At 45.9% G+C, this 26757-nt stretch overlaps 1 protein-coding gene across 7 annotated transcripts in view; it reads right to left on the bottom strand.

The window, feature by feature from the left end:
• The window catches only part of REEP1 (receptor accessory protein 1), a 98775-nt gene extending 73182 nt beyond the window's left edge, over positions 1–25593 (bottom strand). For 2 of the 7 annotated variants that reach the window (XM_063457632.1, XM_063457634.1), the window contains exon 1: positions 25128–25593. In XM_063457632.1, coding sequence (XP_063313702.1) covers positions 25128–25159 — 32 coding nt within the window. In that variant the 5' untranslated portion in view covers positions 25160–25593. The remainder of the gene's footprint in view (positions 1–25127) is intronic. The other 5 variants (XM_063457635.1, XM_063457639.1, XM_063457637.1 and 2 more) reach the window with 4 other exon arrangements.
• Between the last annotated feature and the right edge of the window lie 1164 nt (positions 25594–26757).

The raw sequence follows: 26757 nt of genomic DNA, 5'->3' as shown, positions 1-26757 counted from the left end.
GGACTATTGATACCGACCGGGCTCCATCCCCCTTGGTCGAGCGGAGCCTATGGTCGATGTATCAATAGGGGGGAAAAGGAGTGCGTTCATGATCGACACTGGTGCTGAACATTCAGTGGTGACTAATCTAGTTGCTCCTCCATCTGGAAGGACTATTACTGTGATAGGAGCAACTGGAAGAAGTGCTGAAAAACCGGTTCTTAAAAGTCGACTCTGTACATTGGGAGGCCACGTAGTAAAACACCAATTCCTTTATATGCCTGAATGTCCAGTCCAATTGCTGGGACGTGATATGCTATCAAAATTACAAGCGCAGATTACGTTCCTACCAAATGGAACAACATCCTTAAAGTTTAATGGACCTTCAGGTATTATGACTTTATCCGTACCAAAGGAAGAAGAGTGGCGACTTTATACAGTGTTGACTAGCCAAAACCCTAGGAGTGATGAGACATTGTTTAACATACCAGGAGTTTGGGCAGAGAACAACCCACCAGGACTGGCCCGCAATATTCCACCAATAAAAATTGAACTGAAACATGGGGTTTATCCAGTGAGCCTAAGACAATATCACATTCCGCAGAAGGCTAAGAAGAACATCCAATCCTATCTGGATAAGTTCATACGGTATGGTATCCTAAAATTCTGTACTTCCCCCTGGAACACCCCATTGCTGCCTGTTCAAAAGCCCGGTACAGATGAGTATCGACCTGTACAGGACTTAAGAGCAGTCAATGATGCGGTTGTTAGCATACATCCAGTTGTACCCAATCCATATAACCTGCTTGCTTTAATTCCGGGCGGGGCTACTTACTTCACAGTCTTAGATCTCAAAGATGCCTTCTTTTGCCTCCGAATTGCCGCAGAAAGCCAATGTATTTTCGCTTTCCAATGGGAGAACGCTGTAACGGGCTCAAAACGCCAAATGACTTGGACAAGACTGCCCCAAGGGTTTAAAAATTCACCTACCCTATTTGGTTCAGCTCTAAGTCAAGATCTACTGGATTTCGAGTCTATCCCAGGAGAATGTGTATTGTTACAATATGTAGATGACTTGTTGATAGCAGCAGTTACAAAAGAAAAATGTCAGCAAGCAACGCACGATCTACTACATATTCTCTGGAAGGCAGGATATAAGGTGTCCAGGAAGAAGGCTCAGTTGTGTTTGCCAACTGTCAAGTATCTGGGATTCCATATCTCTGAAGGTCAAAGGATTATGGGGCCAGAGAGAAAAGAAGCTGTCTGCCAAATACCAATACCCAAGAATAGAAGACAAGTGCGAGAATTCTTGGGGGCAGCAGGCTTCTGTAGGATATGGATTCCCAGCTATGCGATACTGGCAAAACCTCTGTACGCAGCCATCAAAGGTACAGAGCACGACCCCTTCTTATGGACCCAAGAACAGCAAACGGCATTTGAAGATGTGAAGAAGGCTTTGATGAGTGCCCCAGCATTAGGTCTACCTGATCACACACGACCATTCTACTTATATGTACACGAGCAAAGAAGAATGGCTGTGGGAGTATTGACACAGTACTTGGGATCATGGCAAAGACCTGTTGCCTATATGTCTAAGCAACTGGATGCAGTGGCCAGCGGACTTCCACCTTGTCTAAGAGCCGTAGCTGCAGCCGCCCTGCTAGTAGCTGAAGCCGATAAACTCACTCTGGGTCAAGAACTTTATGTACGAGTCCCACATGCAGTACAGACGTTGTTGGATTACAAAGGAAATCATTGGTTTAGTAACAGCCGTATGACCAAGTATCAAGCAATGTTGTGTGAAAACCCAAGAGTGCATTTAGAGACTGTAAACACCTTAAATCCAGCTACCCTTTTGCCGCAACCTACTGAAAGTCAACATGATTGTTTGGAAGTAATGGATGAAGTATTTTCAAGTAGACCAGATCTTCGTGATTTTCCCATCCAGAACCCCGATGTTCAATATTACACCGACGGCAGTAGTTATGTGAAAGAAGGGATCCGCTATGCAGGATATGCAGTGACAACAATAGACAAGGTGATAGAAGCTCGGCCACTGGCGAAAGGAACATCAGCACAAAAGGCAGAATTAATAGCACTAACACGAGCGTTACAATTGGCTGAAGGTTTAAGAGTAAATATCTATACGGACTCTAAGTATGCGTTTTTAACCACTCATGCCCACAGAGCTTTGTATAAAGAAAGAGGACTACTGAATTCAGAAGGCAAAGAAATCAAGTACGCAGCTGAAATCCTACAACTATTGGAAGCAGTGTGGGAGCCGAAAGAAGTCGGTATCATACATTGTCGAGCGCATCTGAGAGGAGATGGTGATGTAACCAAGGGAAATCGGATGGCAGATAGTGCAGCTAAGCGTGCTGCTGAATCAGGAAGACAGGAGTATGTGGGGCATATAGCTGCTCTTATACCAACTCCACTGTCCCAATGGACTCCAGTTTATACAGCTCAAGAAGAGGAGTGGTTAAAGACTGAACCGGGAAAGTATTTGGAGAACAAGTGGTATCAGCTAGAAGATGGAAGAATAGTCATACCAGCATCACTAGCGGTAGAAATTGTCCAAAATTATCACAACGGGACACATTCTGGGAGAGACAGTACTGAAGAATCTCTCAGGAAACATTTCTACATACCAAGATTGTCCAACTTGACTCAGGCCATTGTACGCAGATGTGTAACGTGTGCTAAGAATAATGCAAGACAAGGACCAGTAAAGCCACCAGGAGTCCAGTTTATGGGGGGACTCCCCATGTCCGATCTACAAATAGACTTTACAGTAATGCCTAAATCGGGTGGACATCGTTACCTGTTGGTAATTGTGTGCACCTATTCAGGCTGGGTAGAAGCATGTCCTACTCGTACAGAGAAAGCAGGAGAAGTTGTAAGATTCCTGCTACGAGAAATAATACCCCGATATGGACTACCCTGTTCTATAGGATCGGACAATGGTCCAGCTTTTGTTCATCAGTGCCTACAACAACTGACTCATATGCTTGGTATAAAGTGGAGGCTTCATACTGCATATAGACCCCAGAGTTCTGGTAAGGTAGAGAGAATGAATAGAACTATAAAGAACCAGTTGGCTAAAATGTGTCAGGAAACCCAACTTAAGTGGAACGTTCTCTTACCCATAGCTTTATTGCGAATCCGCAGTACCCCTACCAGAAGGATGGGCCTCTCTCCTTTTGAAATCATGTATGGGCGACCACCTCCCGTACTTGGTAACTTAAGGGGGGACTTGAGTCAGTTGGGAGAAGGAATTACCCGGCAGCAGGTTGTAGAGTTGGGTAAGACTATGGAGGAGGTACAGAAATGGGTACAAGATAGATTACCTGTGAATATTTATCCCCCTGTTCATAGTTATCATCCAGGAGACCAAGTGTGGATTAAAGAGTGGAATAATGTACCGTTAGGGCCCAAGTGGAGAGGTCCTTATGTTGTTCTTTTGTCTACCCCTACAGCGATAAAAGTAGCCGAAGTAACTCCGTGGATACATCACTCCAGGGTTAAACCAGCAGCAGTCGATTCTTGGCAAATTACAGCAGATCCAGAGAATCCCTGCAAGATCCGGTTGAAACGCACTACTCAGTCGGAGTAACGAGGAATTATTGTGGATTACAAATTTTATTGTTACAGGTGTGAGTGAGAAGGCCATAATAAAGCCTGTCCGCTTACCAACACATAGTGTATAAGCCAGGAAAGTCTCGAAGGGACACCTGTGAAGACGAGCAGAACTCCATTCCCTGCAGCCCTCACATCCTGGAAGCTGAGGTTCCATCGCACGGACGAAGACTGAGGATGACGGCGAAAGATGTGCTTTTGATTGTGTTTATTTATATGTGTTTTTATATTCAGGAAGGTAGAGGTACCGACACTCCTAGCTGTGAGGTATGCATTAAGACTACGAGAACAGGTAACCATATTTCCCAAACCCTAATTTGGCATTCACAATACGAATGTAAAGGAGAGGTATCAAGATGTAGATACCTAAATATAGACTATAGTGTGTGCCATTTAGGAGTAGGAGAACCTAAGTGCTTCAGTCCAGAGTATCAACCTCGTACAATTTGGTTGACTCTCAGGAATGGAGATCCTCAGGGGACCCTAATTAATAAGACGGTGTTAGAATCCGTACATTCTTCGGGTGTTCTGCTATTTGATGCATGTAAGGCGATATCAAGTGGTAGAAAACCGTGGAATGTATGTGGGGATCTTAGATGGGAGAGGACGTATGGGTCTAATGATAAATATATTTGTCCCAGTAGTAAAAATAAATATGTGAGTCCTAGATGCCCAAATAAAGACTATAACTTTTGTCCATATTGGTCTTGTGTGGGGTGGGCGACTTGGGGACAGACAGTAGATAAAGACATGATAGTGACTAAGTTGCCGACTAGCCCTTATTGTAAGTCTATGGAATGCAACCCAGTCCATATACTTATTAATAACCCCGACAAGTTCCTAGATAAGTATGGAAATTTATTTGGGTTTCAGATATACGGGACGGGTTTAGATCCTGGGACATTATTGTTTATAGGAATAGAGACTGATACGGTATCCTCCCAGACTCATCAAGTATACCATTCCTTTTATGAAGAGATGAGTATAGATAATAAGATCCCCCATAACGCTAAAAACCTGTTCATTGACCTAGCTGAAAGTATTGCCGGTAGTCTTAATGTTACCAACTGCTATGTGTGTGGAGGTACTAACATGGGAGACCAATGGCCTTGGGAAGCAAAGGAGGTAATGTCCGGTTCTGAGGCAGTTGACCAACTAATATCTACACAAGCCGATTATCATTTGAGTGTTAGAGGTAAATCTGAGTGGAGATTAAAGACCTCCATCATAGGTTATGTTTGCATAGCAAGGAAAGGAATAATGTATAATACTTCTGTAGGAGAATTAACTTGTCTAGGGCAAAAAGCTTATGATGATGATACTAAAAATACAACTTGGTGGTCGGCTTCAAATGTCTCAGAACCATCTAACCCGTTTGCTAGATATGCCAGTTTAAAGGATGTGTGGTTTGATTTATCCATCACATCTACCTGGAGAGCCCCAGCAAATTTGTACTGGATCTGTGGTAAGAAAGCCTATTCGGAGTTGCCACAGGACTGGGAAGGGGCATGTGTGTTGGGTATGCTCAAACCATCCTTCTTCTTGTTACCGATTGAAACAGGTGAGACTTTAGGTGTTAAAGTGTATGATGTGAATCATAGGAAGAAAAGGGGACCCTTAGAGATAGGCACCTGGGAAGATAATGAATGGCCTCCCCAGCGTATCATAGATTATTATGGGCCAGCCACGTGGGCAGAAGATGGTACCTTTGGTTATAGAACCCCAATTTATATGCTCAACCGTATTATAAGATTACAGGCGGTGGTTGAGATTATTACTAATGAGACCTCACAAGCACTCAATCTTCTAGCGAAGCATAATACCAGGATGAGGACAGCAGTGTACCAAAATAGATTAGCCTTGGATTACCTTTTGGCAGTAGAGGGAGGTGTATGTGGGAAGTTTAACCTGAGCAATTGCTGTCTTCAAATAGATGACGAAGGGCAAGCAATAGCTGAGCTTACTAGCCATATGGTTAAACTAGTGCATGTGCCTACTCAGGTATGGAAAGGGTACAATCCAAGTAGTTGGTTTGGTAGCTGGTATGAGTGGTTTGGAGGGCTTAAGGCAGTGGTAGGTGGAGTCCTACTGATTTTACTGTTGTGTCTACTCCTACCGTGTCTTATACCCTTAGTAGTTAGGTCTGTGCAAAGCCTGATAGGAAGTATAGCAGAGAGGAAGGCTGCTGCACAGATAATGGCGATATATAAGTATAAGGCTCTAGATCAAGGAGAACCAATGCAGGAAGATGAGTGTTAAAAGATTCACATCATAAGATAAGTCTGGTCTGGTTCATGGTAACCTGAGGTATATGCAAACCAAGGTTAAGTGATGCCTCAAGTAATTGTGAAATATCAGAGGCATCAAAGGGGGGAATGTGATGTAATTCCAGTAAAATACAAGTTTAGCAGGCTAAGATTGCCACAAGGCATATGTATGTATATGTGTTTGTAGTATCAGTTAGTTAATTACACGTAGCTAAGATACTGTTATCACTGTACTGACCAGGTGCAGGAATGTAAGAACTGGAATTACGCGTCCCTCTCCTTTGTATCAGATGAGCCACGTGGTTAGACCGGATGGATGAGTTTAGACTCTATTTATTAAATAGGTTAAGGGTATGTGTGGGTGTAGTTAATTGTGGGAGGAGCTACAGTGCTATATCAGGAATGTACTCTATGTATTCAGTACTCAGACTTTGCTGTATTTTGGTGACGCTAGTCCCTCTGAGTCCCGATCGGTGATCCAATAAAGAATCTCTTCCTTCCTGAAGAAACCTGTGTCCATCTCTCTGTGCTTGGCTTCCGTCAGTTTCTCCGGTATCAGTCATAGTGCTGCAGTAACCATTTAAAGTACAATAGATGTGTTTAGAAATCAGTCTGTGTAAAGAACATACATTGTTCTTGTTATAAATTATATTTTCGTTGCATTCATTGTTATTAGTAGTTAACCTAAGATTTATCAGAACAGCCTGGCCCCAGGACACCTCTTACTCACATCCCTAAAAATAAAGTGTCCCTCTTTGTGAATTTGGAATGTTGGACTGGATCTAGCCCTCTGGGGACCACGCAGTACCTCAGAATGCTTATAGGTTGGTGGGCCAGGGATTGCTGAAATACACAGTGACTCTAAGGTTTACAACGCAGGATTTCAATTCCATTTATGACAATTTAAGATTCACAGGTGAAAGGCAAGCGCTAAAATGTAACGGTATATAAAGGAACCTGTATGCCCATTCATCTACACTTCTTCCTTGCAAATCCAGTACTGATGTTCCTATAGTAGTAAAATCAGGTCTTCACACCACAAAAAAAATGAAATTCTAACCCAGTCTGCATAATTATTCAAAACCCTTACATGTCAGAAGTGACAGAGACGCTTGAAATCCCCACTGACCAAAGCATAAACAGAGCTCCCAGCTGGACCCATGCTGCTAAACCAAGTATCAGGCAATGGAAGATTGGACCACTACTACTTACTGGGAATAACCCAGTTCCATGAAACCAATAAGTAGGAGCGTGGCATTGCGCAGCCACCTTGGGCCACGGATGAACATTTTGATGCAGTTCACATTGTGCAGCCAGCGATGAATATGCTTTTTTTTAACACTAGAATAATCTTGTATTTCCCTGAAACAGCACGTATAACCAGGATATATTATTAAACACTGCTGTGCACTACTTAGTAAATATAAAATAAAAAGGTAAGGCTCTGTATGGATGAAACACGGCTTCTTCTCTATATTCCCTCTCTATATTCCCTATAGTGCGTGATGTTGGTAGTTAAAGGGACACTATAGTCACCCAGACCACTTCAGCTCAAAGAAGTGGTCTGGGTGCCAGGTCCCTCTGGGGTAACCCTGTAGCTGTAAACGTAGCCGTTTCAGAGAAACGGCTATGTTTACCTATGGGTTAATCCAGCCTCTAGTGGCTGTCTTCCAGACAGCCACTAGAGGCACATCTGCGACGCTGGAGGCATATTATGCCTCTATCACGGAGAGCATCCATAGGTAAGCATTGAGACACTTTGAATGCGCACGCGGCATGCCCATTCCGCTCCGCTGACGTCAGACGGGGGAGCTGAGGTCGGCGGGGGAGGAGAGGTAAGGGAGCCCGGCGGTGGAATAAGGTGAGTAACTGAAGGGGTTTTAACCCCTTCAGCACCACGGGAGGGGGACCCTGAGGGTGGGGGCACCGATTTGTTTTCCTGACACTATAGAGATCCTTTAATAGTGAATTTTAACAATAATGCCAAAAATTAGCACAAGTTCTCCAAATCACCTAGTTTTCAACTTGACAAATTTGGCCTAAAGTTTGAAATTAATTTTGAATTCACAACAATTCACAGTTTGTTGAATAACCCTGTTTGCATTGATTAAATGTGTTTTGAGTCCGTACCAGACCATTGTGTTATTTGTTCATGCAATCTGTCAGTACCACTGCCTACCTTACTGCTGGATACAGTCTATTCTTGTGTTTTGCAGAATTTTTATACCGACAATTACATAAGTAATTCTACTCATATGAGATATAATTATTCTTTTTAGACGGGGCGTGGCTTGAACACCGACCAAGATGGCTGCTTGATCTCTGAGCTCTGCCGAACCTTACCCCGCTAAAGTGATCCAACGATAGCTACAGAACACAAATGGGTCGCAACCGACGCTCAGAGCACCCACAGACACCCAAGACTCCGCACCCGAGTTCCCAACAGGGACCGATGGATGGCTACTTGCAGCCCCCGCATGTCGCCATCGGCGGGAACGAAAGCCATAGCCCGGCACCGCGTTCCCCTGCCTCGACAACAGGCGGCGATTCTCAAACACTGGAGCGGATCAGCATCGAGCTGAGGGCCATGGCGGCCACCATGGTCACTAAGGCGGACTTACTTACCCAAACAACGACTATTCAGGACGCCCTGAGAGCGGAGATGGCGGGACTCCGAGCAGAGGTGGACACGCAAGCAGGCCGCATACAGGCCCTGGAGCACTCGGCTGAGGCCCAGGTGGGAAGACTTGCAGCCACCGACACAGCAATCACCCGACAAGGGGATATGTTACTCAACATGCGCAGACACATGGAAGACCTCGATAATAGAGGCCGAAGGTGTAACATTCGGATCCGGGGGATCCCGGAGCCCGAGCGAGAGGAGAACACGGAGGAGGTCCTCACGGAACTGTTTAACTCCCTACTACACGCGGACGCACCGCAATCCTATAAATTTGAAAGGGCTCACAGAGCTCTGAGGCCACGGGCGCAAGACAAAGGCCCTAGAGACATCATCTGCTGCCTCCATTCCTTCCCCATTAAAAACGCTATTATGAGGAAAGCGAGAGACCAACCCACGTGGCCCTTCAGAGGCTCACAAGTATCCCTGTACAATGACTTATCCCCTCTCACACTGGAAGCAAGGAGGGCACTTCGCCCAGTGACAGAACTGCTTCGAGAAAATAATATTGCATACAAGTGGGGTTTCCCCTTCGCATTAATGGTGAGACACCGTGATACATGGATACCAGCCAGATGGCCCGAGGAAATCCCCCGGCTCCTGGAGGAACTCAACTTACCACCCACACCGATCACCAACTGGGTGTTGGGCCCAGCGGAACAGGCACCTCGACAACAGCGAGCCCGCCGCAGACGCAGAGGCGGCTCTCCGGCGGATCAACCTCCCCACCACCGCCGACAGGGTCCTGGTCATCGGGACGCGTGAGTACATCCCTCCCCCGCCTTGTTTCTGCTCCCCACGCTCCCGGGTTGAGACGATTTCCCCCCCTGCCACCGAAACCCATGCCGGTGGCCCGCTCCCCGAGGGAGGACACGAACTTGAACATGTTTTTTATTTTATTTGACACCCCCCCCCTCCTCCCTTTTTTGATGTTGCTGAGGTATGATGTGCCTGAAGGGGGACCCCCCCCCTCCCTCCCCCCTCCCTCCCCCCCTCCCCCCCCCTCCCCCCCCCCCGGACACACAAAGCCCCGCTGTCCGAAGGTCATCTATGCTCCCCGTGGGGTGGGTGAAACCTTCCCTTTTTGGGTGGGGGAAGTCTCCGAGACTCGATGGGATAAGACCCTCATATGGCAAGTGGCTAACCCCTTCACACCCCCAAAGGTACTAACTCCCCCTCTCCCCCATCACGGGCCCTATTTGCAGAGAACCCAAGGGTCCTGGACACGAGACCCGTACCCGATGTCACATTGTCACCAGACCCGTCGACACTAAGCCGTAATATGAAAGTGGTGACTCTAAGACGGCCCGTTACAGTACTGGACCTCAAGTGTTGGGGTGGGGGCGCAGGGGAGGGGATATTGGAACAAGGGGGACTGGAAGCTCTCTGTGGGCTCAGGGAATAAGCTGTTTAATCTGTATAACATGTATTATCTATAGCCATGTAGATGACCCTTTTACCCTCATTCATGTTTATTAACAGATGCAATTGAAATGCCCTGTACATATACCCGTAGACCCCACACTGTGCCCACATGCTGACTGGGGGGGATGTGACAACCTTCGCATACTCTCACCCGGGGACTCTCCCGGGCAAAAGCTGACGCCCTAACCCCAAAGCCGTCGTGAGACATCCCGGCCCCAGCCCACCCAAGACATGACGGACGACTGTGACGCCCACGGGCTAAACGATGTACGCCCCCAGGCCACACCACCATGTGACGTGAAGCGACAACTATGATTTACGTGACGCAGGGGGACACCAAACTCCCAGATGACCGATAGTATCCGTATCACCCCACCGCAGGTCAACTGGTTCTAGAGATAATACCACGGAAATATGGCCTCACGACTATAGTCTCCCTAACGCGCCATCCTAGCACTCCTGTTCCGGGGATCGGACTGGGACCGTGGCAGGTTCTGACAAGCAGGGAGGGGAACCGGATAGGGGGGCGACGTTGTATAATCATAAGCGGGGAACGAAGAAACTCCCTGGGAAACACGGGAGCGGGAAATCGTGGGGGGGACAAGAAGGGATTGTTATCTCATCATACGGTTATTTACATGGCACTGCTATGTCACTTTTAGGTTATGTTTTATAAACGCAATACATAAGTTGTAATCACACCATTATTGTTGTTCTGTTATTCATGCATATTTTCAACATTAACGGATCACTCTTCCTCATGTATAAATATATGTCATAGAGGGGGCCGGTTACGGAACTCCACTCCTATAACCACATACTACCCCACCTTCGGCTGGTGCGAGACCGCTCACCCCAACACACACTCGTGCTTATCCTGCACAGCGGACGCCAGAGGCTCCCTGCTACCTGGACTGGAAGCCGGAGTAGGACCTCAGGTCTCTAGCTGTAGCACGAGTCTCCTCCCTAGTGGAGGTGGCCCTTCTGAGACCCCTGTGGTCCCAGATGTGAAGCCTGTAAACACAGGCGCATCTCTTTCACTCTCATTCTTCTAGCCCATCTACGGGCCCCCCTCTCGCTATCTTATCCTTCCTGTCCTACCCCTCCCCCTACCACTGACACTGCCCTATACCTCTTCGACTCTCTCGGGCCTGGTCCGCGGGGGCGGTGTACCCCTGGTGAGATTGCATCACTGCAGCCAATGGGAACGGTGGGACCGGTCGCTGCCGCCATGAATGCCAATAGAGCACCTGATGCCCCGGCTGCCTATCGCCCCGCTCCCCTGTCTGTCCTCACCCTAAACTGCAGAGGTCTGAACATTCCGGAACGGCGGACCCACTTATTGCGAGAACTGAAAAGGAATCGTATATCAGTGGCTATGCTGCAAGAAACACATTTCCGACAGGGAGCCGCTCCTAAACTAAGTAACAAGTCCTACCCATCCAGCCACTTCTGTGACCACCCCACAGCACGGAAGGCGGGAGTCGCTATCCTGCTTGCGGCGGAACTGGAATTCCAAAAATTGGACAGTATGGGGGACCCCCGAGGCCGCTTTCTTTTCGTCAAAGGTACACTTGCAGGTAGGCTATACACGTTTGCCACTGTGTATGTACCCAACAAACGACAGGCTCCATTTCTGAGAGACACCTTAAACAAACTGAGCTCCTTCTCCGAGGGAACGTTAATCTTTGGAGGCGACCTCAACGCACCCCTGGACCCACTCCTGGACTCCTCAACAGGTCACAGCAGCATACCACAACTCACCATACGCTCTATGAAACGGTCCCTAGGGGACTTGGAATTGGTAGACTGCTGGAGGACATTACATCCATCCACTAAGGACTTCTCCTACTACTCGGCAGTACATGGCCGATACTCCCGTATAGACTATATGTTTATTCGCCAAACAGGGCTACAACGACTAATATCAGCCACTATGACCCCAGCCACTTGGTCTGATCATGGCGCAGTAGTGGTCGAACTTGACTCACCCCTTTTTCGACCCTCTACATGGTCCTGGAGACTAAACGAGGCACTCCTTCTAGATCCTGGAACACGCACGCAAATTAACCAAGCACTGGAACATTATTTTCAGGAGAATGACACACCAGATACATCTAAGGTGTCAATATGGGAGGCCCACAAAAGTGTAATCAGGGGCGTACTTATTCAAATAGCCTCCAAAAAGAAGAAGGACATCACCCGAGAAATGACGGCTCTTTACAAATCCATTGCGGAACTGGAACAACGACATAAACGCTCCCAGCTCCTCGAGGTATATGGGGCACTTATGCAGGCTAGACGCCAACTACGAGACCTACTAACGAAACGCTATCTTAGATCCCTACACCGCTCTAAGGGGTTCTTCTATACCCATGCCAACAAGGGCGGAAAATACCTGGCACGCCTCCTGAAGGGGAACATACCTCGCTCCCAAGTCCGCGCCCTACGCACCTCCGCAGGCACCACGACGATCTTCCCGGATGAGATTGCGGGAGAATTTAGGAGCTATTACAACTCACTCTATAATATACATTCGCCCACAGGACACGTTGACTCCGACGCAGAAGAAGTAAGGATACGGGCCTACCTACAAGAATCCCTCACAAGAGTGATCGACCAGGACACAATAGAAAACCTAAATGCCCTGATCTCCGATGAGGAAATCTCGGCAGCCCTAAAATCGGCAAAAAAAGGCAAATCACCGGGTCCAGACGGACTATCCGTTGGTTATTATAAAGCGTTCTCCCCCATATTAGTACCCTGGCTCACGAAAGCGCTCAACGCGGTCGCCGCTGGAGAAAACTTCGGGGCGGAATCCCAAGCGGCCATTATAACGGTGATCCCGAAACCTGGGAAAGACCCGATGATATGCGGAAATTACCGCCCGATCTCCCTGCTGAATGTGGACGCCAAACTATTCACTAAAGTCCTGGCGATGAGACTCCAGCCGGTGGTTCCTTCCCTAGTGCACAAAGACCAAACAGGCTTCATACCCGGCCGTGAAGCGCGGGATAGCACCCTGAGGGCCTTCGCGATACAACATGAAGCTAGAAAGACGAGAACACCGCTGATGCTCCTCTCAACGGACGCAGAAAAGGCGTTCGACCGGGTGAGATGGCGGTACCTGCTGGCCACCCTCAGCACCATGGGGGTTGGACAGCGGCTCCTCACCTGGATTCGAGCACTATACCACAAACCACGGGCCTCGGTACGTGTTAACGGGGCACTCACCGCGGACTTCGCTATCTCAAACGGTACGAGGCAGGGTTGCCCATTGTCACCCCTGCTGTTCGCCCTGTCCCTGGAGCCCCTTCTCCAGACAATCAGACAAAGCACCGACATACGAGGATACCCAGGACATAGAACGGAACATAAGGTCGCCGCATACGCGGATGACCTCCTGTTCTTCATTACCTCACCTAGAACCACATTACCGAACCTGATGGAGTCGATATCACGATTCGGCACGCTATCAGGTTTTAGGCTTAACTTAACCAAATGCGAAGTCCTTAACATCACTATCCCAGATGCGGAATACCGAGCGTTGGACCCCCTGTTCCCATTCCGATGGTGCTTCTGCAAGATGAGATACCTCGGTATCTGGCTTACAACGGACCCAGGGTTACTATATATTCACAACTTTAAGACACTGCTGCAGAAGGTCCTGGCTGATCTGGAACGATGGTCCTATCCACACATAACATGGTTCGGGAGGATCGCAGTTCTTAAAATGAACATCTTACCCAGACTCCTGTACTCGTTTCAGACTGTCCCGCTATGCCTACCTCCTCACTTTTTCACCACACTGAGGTCTGCGACTATCCGGTATGTGTGGCTAGGGAAGAGACCACGGCTTCGACACGACCTACTTTGCCAACCGAGACACCGCGGGGGCCTAGCACTACCGGACTTCCGCCGCTACCACCAGGCTACCATCCTACAGTGCATCCTAGAATGGCATGCCACCACACGATGCAAACAATGGGTGACGCTAACCAGGGACGGGCAAGAACCCCTACTGAAATCTGCCATCTGGACAGGCAACACCAACGCCAGTGGCGATTGGGAATCAGGAGGCATCATTGTTCAAACCCTGGCCGGCTGGACCCGAATGAGGGATCAACCTCATATCTCGCCAGTCCCGAGCCCATTACTCCCAGTCACATACAACCCGAAGATAGGTGGAGGATTCTCACTGCGGCGGTGGCCCTTCGCGGAAGGACGGGAATATGTACCCATCTACACGATCCTAAGAGACGGAGCTATCCGTTCCCTGGATGCCTTGATAGCTCCGGCGCCCCGGACGCCCCTGAACATCCTGAGATACATGCAAATACAGCACTTCTACAACTCCATGCAAGGTAGGGCACGACTGCACAGGGACCTCACATGGTTCGAAAAGCTATGCGACAGGGGCTCCACGCTCCGCACCCCGGTGTCCACCCTCTACCAACACTTACTAGTAGGACACCTAACGGAAAACAACACATTCCGTAGACAATGGGAGACAGCCCTGGACATCGAGTTCACGGACCAGCAATGGGAAAATGCTCTGTTCTGGCAACATAAAAGCTCCTCAAGTACCCAATTTCAGGAAACGAACTATAAATTAATCTCATTCTGGTACAGGACCCCAACGCTGCTCCATAGAATCTTCCCCACGACGTCCCCCACATGCTGGAGATGCCTGGAAGAGAGGGGCACGCTAACCCATATCTGGTGGGAATGTCGATTGATAACCCCATATTGGGATCTCATCAAAGATAAGACGGAGGAAATTTTGGGAGTCGAGCTGGACTGGTCCCCGGCTCTTGTCCTCCTACACATTTCGCAGCTCTCGAGACCCAAGTACAAACGAACCATCCTACGGCACCTACTTAACGCGGCCAAGGCCCTAATCCCGCTCTACTGGAAGAAAACAGAGACACCAGGAGTCCAGGAGTGGATACGCAGGGTTGAGGACATTCAGGCCGCAGAGGCAATTCAAGCCACCTTGACGGGCAGGGAAGACAAGCATGCGGAAATGTGGCAGCCATGGTTCCTGTTCGTTTCGGGTGGCGACCGGCCCATGAGCGGGCGAGCGGAAAGGTAACTGGAGGCGGGGAGGCTCGGACCCCGGACCTGGCGTGAGATAGGCTGAGGAACTCCCACCCCCCTCGACCCCTCTTTCCCTCTTCCCTCTTGAACCCCTTACACTCTCCTCATTTTCATAACTCCATCTACCTCTATTCTAAAATACCTGTCATATTCGATTCCACACCTATTACATAAACATTCTCATAGACACGATAACACCACGCTGTTGCAAACCATGTACCTCGGCTGACACTGGCCAGAAGACACATGGGCAGACGACAAGGCAGACACCTCTCACACTAGCGCCTGTATTCCTGGTAGACACGGTGATACGTCAGTAACTTCACACGCTAGCTCATAATTACACCTGTTGCATACAGCGATACCCTAATGTGACCACCCTCCCCGACCGTTTGATATGAAAGAGACACCCCCACTGCAGAAACACCTAAAACGCACTGGATAGCAGGATGTACCAGTGCCAAGCAACCCATAGGTGAACTCTACGGGGTTATACGTGTCGTTAATAGGGCATGATATGTGCTTATGAGTAAGATTGCACATTACCTGTCTACTCATGTATCTAGATGTGATACGGCTGGTCTCCATTTAGCTAACACAGCTCGGTCAGTGATGTTCCATAAAATGTATATATGCTCCATATGATATGTTAAAGTCTCAAGGACCTGCGTGTCCGACATACTATTTTCTTACAAAACGTACTGTATTTTGCAACGATTATTCTTCTACCCTCTGAAAACCCTAATAAACAGATTTACAAAAAAAAATTATTCTTTTTAAATCCCAGGCACCGCGTTACGTAACGCAATAATTTATTATTTTTGCTCTTAAAGGAGGAAACTTTACCATGTGACATCTTTAATTATTTACAGAAGACTAAGACACAGTTTGATTATTCAGAGACAAGGTGACCTAATTTGTAAGCACTTCTACAAGCTCAATTATTAGAGCTTTGAGAGATGATGAAAGTGTTAGAGACAAGATGCTGATTACCCATTAAGAGGCATAGGAGGCTGCCTAGGGCACGGGCTCAGACAGCAGCCCAGTGGGTTCCTGTCTGCACCTCGAGCAACAGCTCTCTTACTGTGAGCTGGGTTCTCCCAGAGCCAGCAGATGGATAACAAGGTCTCCCTGCTTGGCTGTGAGCACTTTAACAACATTGAGGGAGTGTTGTGGTCTACTTCACTATGAGGTCCACCACTATAGGCACCCAGACCACTTCAGCTCAATGAAGTGGTCCGGGTGCCAGGTCTCCTTAGTTTTAACCCTGCAGCTGTAAACATAGCAGTTTCAGAGAAACTGCTATGTTTACATGGAGGGTTAATCCGGCCTCTAGTGGCTGTCTCACTTACAGCCGATAGAGGCCGCTTCCGCGATCCTCAATGCGAAAATCACTGACGTCCATAGGAAAGCATTGAGTAATGCTTTCCTATGGGCGGTTTAAATGCGCGCGGCTCTTGCCACGCATGCGCAGTCTGAGCTGACGTCGGCAGGGGAGGAGAGGTCACCAGCGCCAAGGGAGCCCGGTGCTGGATTAAGGTAAGTGGCTGAAGGAGTTTTAACCACTTCAGCCAAGCCGGAGAGGGGCCCTGAGGGAGAGGGAACCTAATAACCACTATGGTGCTCCTTTAAGCGTTCCCTAACAGTCCCATTGCTCAGAGTGCTGCACCCAGTCCCCAGAGTCAGGACCAAGAAAGACATCTTAAAGTGATCTACACCAAATAGAGATGTAGAACACATGGACCACCACCAGGGATCCAGTCAAAGAGTGCCCTCCAGTGGACCACCAGGGATCCAGCTCAAGAGTGCCCTTCAATGGACCACCAAAGAAACAAAAGGTAAGCACTCAGCCACAGCACAACATACTCAGCCACCACACACACAACTGTCAATCAACAGACACACACTACACCCACAGAATGAAATGGGCAACTACGTGAAAAATACAATAGGGGTTATATATACACCCAATTCTGGTACAATATTCTATAAATTCAGAAATAAACATTTCATTGTGTTCCTTGGGGATAGTCCCACATTTATAACTTTGCACCATATTTCCTCATTGCACATTGCCCTCGTTGGAGAGAATTATTTCAATCCTGTGTGAAGTCACTGAGGTTGGGAGTTGTCCTGGGTACTGAAACCACGGTCAGAAACTCTTTGCATTAATCATTTTGAGTCATAATTACTGTAAGAGCCCACATGTCACAAATAGCTGTAATCTTCGAATCACAAAAATAGCAAGCCACTTTACCCTGGGCCCTTGGGGACATATTGTCCTCCCCAAGAAAGAGACGTTTTACATTTTCTATAAAGATGACCACTCCTGTCCTCCATTCTAAGTTTGCCACAGAAAGGTATAATCTTACAACGTGACTCCAAGTACCATAACAATGTTGCATCACAGCAAAAGTTATGGTTTTAAAAGTACCTTGTGCCCAGTCTCCCCGCAGACAGTGACTGCTGAAAAAATCTCTGTGGCTATAAACCTATAATAAACCTGATCCCTGGCCCCCAGTCATCAAAGGTGACATCTGCATGCATGCATTCTCAACTAGAACAGACATACCGTATCTCTTCCCATGGAGAACGTCAGACTGGGGAGATTACTGCACAGTCTCCAATTTACAAAACTGTGAACTGAGCTGTGTATGAACTGGTTGCAGAATTGGCAAGAGGCTACATAGGGAGGTTCTATTCATCCTATTGAATGATGTTATGAAGATAAACTATATATGCCATAAATGCCTGCTTGACAGAGGCTTATGGGGGGGGAAAACACCACCTCCCCCGCAGGCCAGAATAAGAGGTTCCTGATTGGTGAAACCACTTCCTGGTTAGGGAGGTGGTCTGCTTAATTTGCCTAGTTTTAAAAAGCATTATTTATACATTGCATTAAAAAAGGCTGGGGGTCGTTGCCTCCTATATTCATTTACCACAGTGCCATCACGAGGTGTAAATTTACTAAAACCATTTTATAAAGTCTAACTTGCAACGTGGAGGCTCATGTCAAGTGCGTTATAGTCTCTGTCTCATAAAGTGGTCTTAATAAAGACCCTTGTATATTTATCAACCGGAATGGCAGTGACATGTCCGCCTGTCCACTGGCAGCTATTCGTTTATTAGATTATTTCCATTCCACAGAAAAAGTGAATATAAAGGTAGCAGTCTGGAGAAATGAGACTTCTTTCCTATTCTGTGTCGCTCCTCGCAAATTCGGAATATTTGGAGGCGATGACACTGAAATTACTGATTACTTTTAATAGCGACAGAAAAAAATATATATTTTTTTTTTATTTAGGGCAGGAATCCATATTTCATATATCACACCATAGACTATTAACAAGGTTATTCAATACAGTGAGAATTCTAAGTCAGTTTGACTACTCTGGCCTTCATGTTAAAATTCACTTTTCATTCTCACTCTGTAAATGTGTATGTTTTCCATTTCAGGAAACGTGCCCAGCCCATCAAACAAAGGAAATTCCCCTTATTCCAGTCTCGTTACCATCACCGGCTTCCTGAGAGCTGACAATTGTACGTCTCTTTATCATTAAGCCATTTGCTGTTAATTCCCTTCTCCTGCCTGACATTCTCTGTGATTCGGTTTAGTAACTCCCATAACTCTTAAAGGAACACTCTGTGCACCATAACAACTTAATCTCAATGGTTTTAGGCGCCCTAACGTTCTGATATTCCTACTGGGAAAAAATACAAGAGAAATGTCCTGAATTTTAGAACATCCCCCAGCCTGTTTTAAAATGAAAAAAAATAAGCTATTTTTACTGCCTTTTCATTCAGCACGGGGTAGTCTCTACCAGGAAACTGCTCCTTTTCTTCTGAGACCATGCATTCATGATCTCTGGTGCAATCCAAGATGTCTCCTGGAGAAGCACTCGAAGCCTACTGGACATGTGTGACACTTGCCACACTCAGCCAATCGGATGCAGAGAGAAGCACTAAATCTAAGACCGCTCTAGGAGAAGCATTCATTCACAGCCTTGATTGGCACTGATGATGAGGCTGAACATGAAGATTTCAAATTACTAAAAGTATTCCTCTAATTACTGTCTCTCTGCAGGGCCGTCTTTAATTTTGATTGGACCCTGGGCAAGCATTTACTTGGGCCCCCCTGACTACATATAGATACACACAAATACACTACCTGACACACATGCAGATACACACTGACCGCATATAGATACACACAAGAACATACAGATACACACAGACACTGACACACACATAGACACACACACACAGATACACTGACATACATGCAGATACAAAAGGTACACACACTGACTACATATAGATACACCGACACACACACTGACACACATACAGACACACATGCAGATATACAGATACAAACACTGACACATACAGATACACACACAAACACAAATGGACAACATACAGATACAGAGACACATTCTGACAGACGTACTGACACAGACAGCCATACTGAAACACACATACACAAAGACATACTGAACCACACAGACATACAGATACACTGACAGACATACTGGCACATATACACACAGACAGATGGACATACTGAAACACACATACACTGACAGAAATATTGACAAACACAGACATACAGAACCACACGGACACTGACAGACTCACACATAGACATTCTGTCACACACACACACACAGACAGAATCATGCACACACAGACATACTGACACACAGACAGACATTCTGGCACACATACACACAGACAGACATACTGAAACACATACACACAGACACTGAGAGACAAACACACATACAGACATATTGACACACTGACAGACATTCTGGCACACAGACAGACAGACTGAAACACATACACACAGACACTGAGAGACAAACACACATACAGACATACTGACACACTGACACACTGACAGACATCCTGGCACACAGACAGACAGACTGAAACACATACACACAGACACTGAGAGACAAACACACACACAGACATACTGACACACTGACAGACATTCTGGCACACACACACACACACACAGACAGACATACTGACACACTGGCACACATACACACAGACAGACATACTGACACACACACACACTTAGACATTCATGCAAAATGTGATAACTGCCCTCCAGTTTCTTACCTTTTCCTGGAGGGCGGCTTCCCTGGGGTCCAGTGGGCTGGCTGGGGTGGCTGGAAGTTAAGCTTTCGCTCTCTCCCGGCCTGGCCCCCTTCTGAGCAGCTGGTCCTCCTTCCTCCCGCGCGGTTCCGGTTTCTGTGGGAGGAAGTGACGCGCGGCGGTCACTTCCTCCCAGATGGCTGCCGAAAAGCAAGGGCCCGGTCGCGCTGTTAAAGAGCCACCGCGCCCGACCGGGCCCCTGCTGACACAGGCCTACCGGGTGGCCCTAAGTGCATGGCCCACCCGATGGGCCCCCATAGTTTGCGGGCCGGGGCAAACGGAGCAGCTGTCTTGGGCCCCCCAGCAGGGACAGGGCCCGGGGCAGCTGCCCCGTTTGCCCCGCGTTAAAGATGGCCCTGTCTCTCTGACAGTCACGAGACGTGTGGTTATGGTAAAATGTAGACATTGCTGTTTCTCTGAAACTGCAATGGTTCACAATTCCATGCAAAATGAACAGGGTCTAAGCACCAACACCACTTATTAAAGATGAAGTGGTTTTGGGGCTTTGATTGTCCATTTAAATAATAAAAGAAATGTCAAACAATATGAATCTACAGATTGCTAACACCAGGCGCTTTGGATATCCGCCCGTGGTTGAGTGAGTTACACACAGTGTCATATATGCCTGGCTCTTTAACACCCTTATAAAAAAAAAGGTCAGAGGAAAAAAAAGTAAAAAAACACAATACCATCTGCAGGGGTTGCCTGACCCTGCTGGACTACAACTCCTATCATGCCCAGTGAGATTTTGGCTGAGAAGTATGAGTTTTTTAATACAAATAACTACGGTATATCTCAATAAAACAACTCCCTCTAGAATGTAAGCTCATTGGGCAGGGCCCTCTACCCCCTCTGTTCCTGTACGCCCAGTTGTCTGGTTACAATTACAAGTCTGTTAGTCCACCCATTGTACAGCGCTACGGAATCTGATGGCGCTATATAAATAATAAAATAATAATAATAATCTCTATGAGAAGCTTTGGACAGGAAATTTGTGTAGTACTAACCAGGAAGTAAAGGCTTTGATAAGAAGGGGAGTATCTCCAGTAGCTACAGAGGCCAGATCTGCAGCTAACGTAAAGTTAGTTATTCAAATATTTGTGTTAATTCTAGTGAAAGCATTTTTTTTATTTTTTTTGCATCAATACTTACACTGGACACAGAGTTTGTCTTTATGATTCAGTGAGATTTCTGGGACAGGTGAAATGACAGAGCTGGCCACACACAAACTACTTTCTATACACAGGGCAATGGAGGTGAATCACTGTGTGAGCCATAAATCCAATCATCTGTCCCAGATACGTGTCTCAGCAGAAATGGGATCAGATTATGTTTCACGGGCTGCAACTGTTGCTTGCCCTCACTGTCCATTGAAAACCCCACTTGATGGAACACGATTTGATCAATTAAAGAGCTTGTAATTAAAAATGGTAGCGCAATATTAAAATGACCAGTTCCAAACTTCTCGTCTGCGTCTAGTTTGAGCCACATGGCCAGTGTTTCACATGACTGTACAACTAGGGTAACAGTGAGCAACTACAATGAATATGCAACGACGCAGCAACTACAATGAATATGCAACGATGCAGCAACTACAATGAATATGCAATGACGCAGCAACTACAATGAATATGCAATGACGCAGCAACTACTATGAATATGCAATGACGCAGCAACTACTATGAATATGCAATGACGCAGCAACTACAATGAATATACAAGTCTTGCAATAAAGAAGGAGCCCCAGATGTGCAAAGACTTATTAGAAAATGATTTTTTTTAGGCCCTTGGCAGCCGACATGCTACTAATAAGACAAATATTAATATGAAACGATCCATTGCGTTTTCCACGTCAGGAACGTCAAGATTTACATGTTTAGTCTATTTGTGTCCCTCTGTGTGTCTGACCTCTGTGTGAACATCAGCTAGCCAAGATCATAAAATCAAATCAAACACTGAGATAAGATTCTACAAGAGTGACAATGACAATCTGGCCAACAACAGAATAGACTAGACACACACTGCAGGCCCTATCCCATACTACAGCCCCATACCTGGTAGAACCAAGGTAAATTGTCAAACTGTTCTTAAACGGTTTGACTACTTACTCAGGGAGGGCGACATGGCGCTCCTGGAACCATACCCACTACAAAGAGCTGTAGTGGTTATTGTGCCTGGATTGTCCCTGTAATAATCTCCGAGTGCCCCTCCTGAGATTCCGTTCTGGATCCGTCCCTGCTGCAGACATACAGACAGACAGAGAGACGCATAAGTATATAGATAGACAGACAGACAGACAGACAGATAAATAGACAGAAAGACAGACAGATAGATAAATAGACAGAAAGAGAGAGAGGTAATTCGGATTGGGATTCAAATTTTATTAAAACTAGCTAATAAAATTAGCAGAACATTAGTGCGATGCATGCAGTATTGCCTTTCTAGTAGGGTTGAAGTAAATGTCACAGTAATAATATGATGATAATAGTTAGTAATAGTAATTACCTAAGCCACGCATTGCTAATTATTTTTAGGGGATTCCTGCCTAGGAACTTGCAGCTCTCCAGAAATGGTAGCAAAGGATGGGAACAACGCCTGTCATGGGTATGAAATCAAACCGTTCAAATGTGGTTTTGGCGCATTACAATGGAGGGGGACGCACCAGGGCACTTCTGGCACCAAAACCACTACAGCAAGACAAGCATGTGTATATATTATTATCATTTATATTTCGCAGCACTTGAAATATAGAATATTGAAGAATTTCAATATATGAGAGTATTTCAGTGACTAAGTGAGCATGATTGTGCACTGGGCATTATTGGACAAAGGCATCGTCCGGGACACAGATATGCGTATGGGTGAGGGAACGCAGAACGATCATTCTTAAAGAATCAACAATTCCACTTTAATGACTGCTGTCCCACCATGCACAAAGCAGTCCCCTTATCACCCTGCTTTGCCAATGAAAGGTTTTTCTGGCTTCATGCGCTATATGTACACAGTAAGCTCCACATGATCAGCACTTCTCAGGGACATTGCTTATAAACAGACCGGCCCTCCAAGCCTTGGCAGAAGGACAGCCCTGTCAAACTCCCTTTGCAGCAGAAGGGACTAAAAGCTTTTTTAACTGTCTATTTCCCGTGGGGCGTTGAATCCAGGCAGAAGGCTATCGATTTCTAAGCTTTTTGAGATGTGTCGATCTAGGATTGCAATTGTTTTTCTTTTTGATATTCCAGGGAAATTTTAAAACATATATATATATATATATAACATTTTAAAACATTCGCCTACAGCTGCTTGTTAACCAGATTTACTTTCAATGACCTTTGCACTGTGAACAAACTCTCCGCACTAAACACAGACCTGTCAGAACAGGCAAAGCTTTTAGGACAACTATTTGCTAATAGAAAACAAATATTTTTTTTAATATTAACTATCATCAGCTGATCGACAAAACATTAAAGAGGCATAATTGTGAAACACAGTTGCAAGAATATCAATTTAATAAAATCGCTATTTTTATATTATGCTTTTACCCCCAATCCTCCTTTTAATCTCACATCCCTGGGCCTGGTGTGTCAGTAAACAAATAGATTTTTGTCCATGATCACAACGTGCCACTATGCCTTTTAAATATATTCCTTATTTTTACTATTAATAAAAATAAAAATGTAAATGTAAGTAAAAGCAGAGCTGTTCTAAAAATCTAATAAATATAAGAGTATCTATGCTACAGTATTTCAGCAAAATATAATATATTTAAAGAAGATCACTAGCATATATTTTTTGTAAAAATTAAATGGGTCTACTAAAAGGTTTAAAAAAAAAAAAAGGTAGACATGTCATTGTGACACCCATCAGCCTTGCTATCAAACATTTATACAGAATAATTATTATTAGGATTGCGTTTTATCTACCCAGCACAGCCATTCTCCCAGTGTACATGTATATGTACCCAGTAATCTGTACAGCACCTTACTGAAACAAAGAAACAGAGGCCTCACCTTCTTTTAATTGTATGACCGACATATATGGTTTGTGAACATATTGACAGTATTTAGATGCCTCTCTAAAAAATAATATTATATGGGAATACATTATATTCAGCTAACAATATCTACATTTTACATTTTTACAATGCTAGGTTTTGGGTTTAGGGTGGAGAGAGCTAGTTACACTCTAAATAGCAAACAATGTGTATATATGTACATTTGCACAAACATATCCATTTTTTATAGGATATTATTACATAGATCACTCTCTGATAAACAAATATGTGTGTGTTATCCTTTAACTGGTAGGACCCTGTCTAGTTGGGTTGATGGGCGGTTGAATAATAATGATCTAATAACGATGTTCTGCATAGATCTATTATAAAAACCTTTCCATTCACAGTGTCAATGCTATTCAAATCAATAAATAAAAATATAAGGAATCAGATGTATCTATTTGGCAGTAATGAGCCTATGTAAGAGAATCCAATTAAGCAGCATACATTAAGACATGTGCCATTCTATAACAGAGCCCTCTGCTGGCACTGTGATACATGATTCTATTTTCTCATAATAAACAAATAACAAAGACAAATGTAGAATAAGGATTGTGGCTCCATCCATGTTAATCATTGTATACTGTGACATCCAGGGTCAGTGTACTGTAGGGGATAGATGGCTGTATCCCTGTGTACAGTGTCTGCATTATCCTATAGGCTGTATAAACCTTTAATGAGAGACATGCAGATCCAGGCTGGCAGGCTGCTAATTTTAGCATTTGGGGATATCACCTTGCACTGACAGCCTTGCAGACACACAGCACAAACACACAGACAAAGGGTGACACTAAATGCAAACAGAGATACTCACACAACTAGCCTGGATATGATCCAAGACACCATGGTGGTGGGTGACTGGGAGGGTCCTGCTGTCTGGGGCAATCAATTCCTGTTCTTCTAGCTGCCCCCAGGAGGAGAGGACCCCATTACATTACATTAGTGGCTGTGTGGCTGTGATGAGGGCAGGAGGCAGGTTATGAGCAGTGTCTAGCAGGCGGTGCAGAGGTCTATGCAGACTGTGGCTGTTAATATGTAGCAGATTCTGATACAGGGGAGGGATGTGTTGCTGCTGCTTGGAGAGAAATGCTTCCACAGAGCAGCCTTGCTGGGTAGGACTAGAAGGGGGTTAGGATTAGCAATGTATAAGCAGCTGCCTGGCTCCTTCACTGAACATCATACTGTGGGAGGAGGAGTAAGGAAAGGGGTGGGACCCCAGGGGACATGCTTTATGTCCCTTTAACCTGCTCACACCATCCATACAGCAGGACAGATGACATGTGCTGGTAATGGGTAGGGCTGATCTGATCCGCAGCTTTATATATTGCAGTTGGGATGTATTTTCTCTGGATAGATCATGGTACCCAGCATGCACTGTGTTTAACCCCTTAAGGACACATGACATGTGTGACATGTCATGATTCTCTTTTATTCCAGAAGTTTGGTCCTTAAGGGGTTAAAGGACTTTACAGCGAATAGAACAATGGAGATTATTTGTAACTCGCTGTAACCCTTTTTAAAATTTTTTTTATTTATAAAATACTATGTTATCAGCAAAGGCATGCGCAGCTCATTTTATTAGGGTGTGCCCCCAGGAGTTCTTTCTCTATGTTATTTTTTTATTTTATATAAACGGAATATTTATTAAAAAGAACATTCCAAACACCATAACCACTACAGCCTGCTACAATGAGAATGGCGCCGGGACTGCCATCGTGTCCTCCCAGCGTAACTTGTCGTAGTGTCTTAGATCCGTTTAGTAACTTGACTGAGCTCCACGGGGCACCTGCTGCCCCTGTTTCTGGTCTCTCCTTGGCGAGGCGGTGCTTTAGCTCTATGAAGACATCCAGCGTCCTCTGCAGGAGAGGACTAGGTGCGACGCAGGTGTCTGCCGGACCAATGGAGACTGTCATATTGCCAAAGCAATGACTGTGTGTTGTGTATGAGTGTGGCAGTCCGTGTGTGATGTGGATGGCTGTGAGTGATTGGTGTGGAAGTGCATGGCGTGTGGGTAGCTGTGTGTGATGTGTGTGGGTAGCTGTGAGTACTGTGTGTGTGGTGATCTGTAACTGTGAGTGATGTGTGTTGCTGTGTGTTGCTGAGTGCACATTGGAATTGTTTTAAAAAAAATACAAAATGCCACTTCTTACCTTTGGGCTAGGTGGCCATAGCCATAGCCATGCTCCCGGGTGGTCTAGTGACACCAGGGGAAAAAAGGCTGGCATATAGGCATGGTTATTTGCTAAAATAATAATGTTTGAGACTGAAAATCAGAATTGCAAAATTTATGCTAAAATAGACACCCTGTCATTATAGCTGAGTTGGACATTTATTTATTTTTTTCCAAATCAGCTATTTTGATCTAAATTGTACAATTTGGAAATTTCACTTTTGCTACAACACAGTTTAGTGAATAATCCTGTAAGGAATTGGAAGCCCTTGTA

Source organism: Pelobates fuscus, chromosome 6 (assembly GCF_036172605.1).
Source record: "Pelobates fuscus isolate aPelFus1 chromosome 6, aPelFus1.pri, whole genome shotgun sequence".
In the NCBI taxonomy this organism is placed as follows: Eukaryota; Metazoa; Chordata; class Amphibia; order Anura; family Pelobatidae; genus Pelobates; species Pelobates fuscus.
This window is presented reverse-complemented; position numbering and strand designations above follow the sequence as displayed.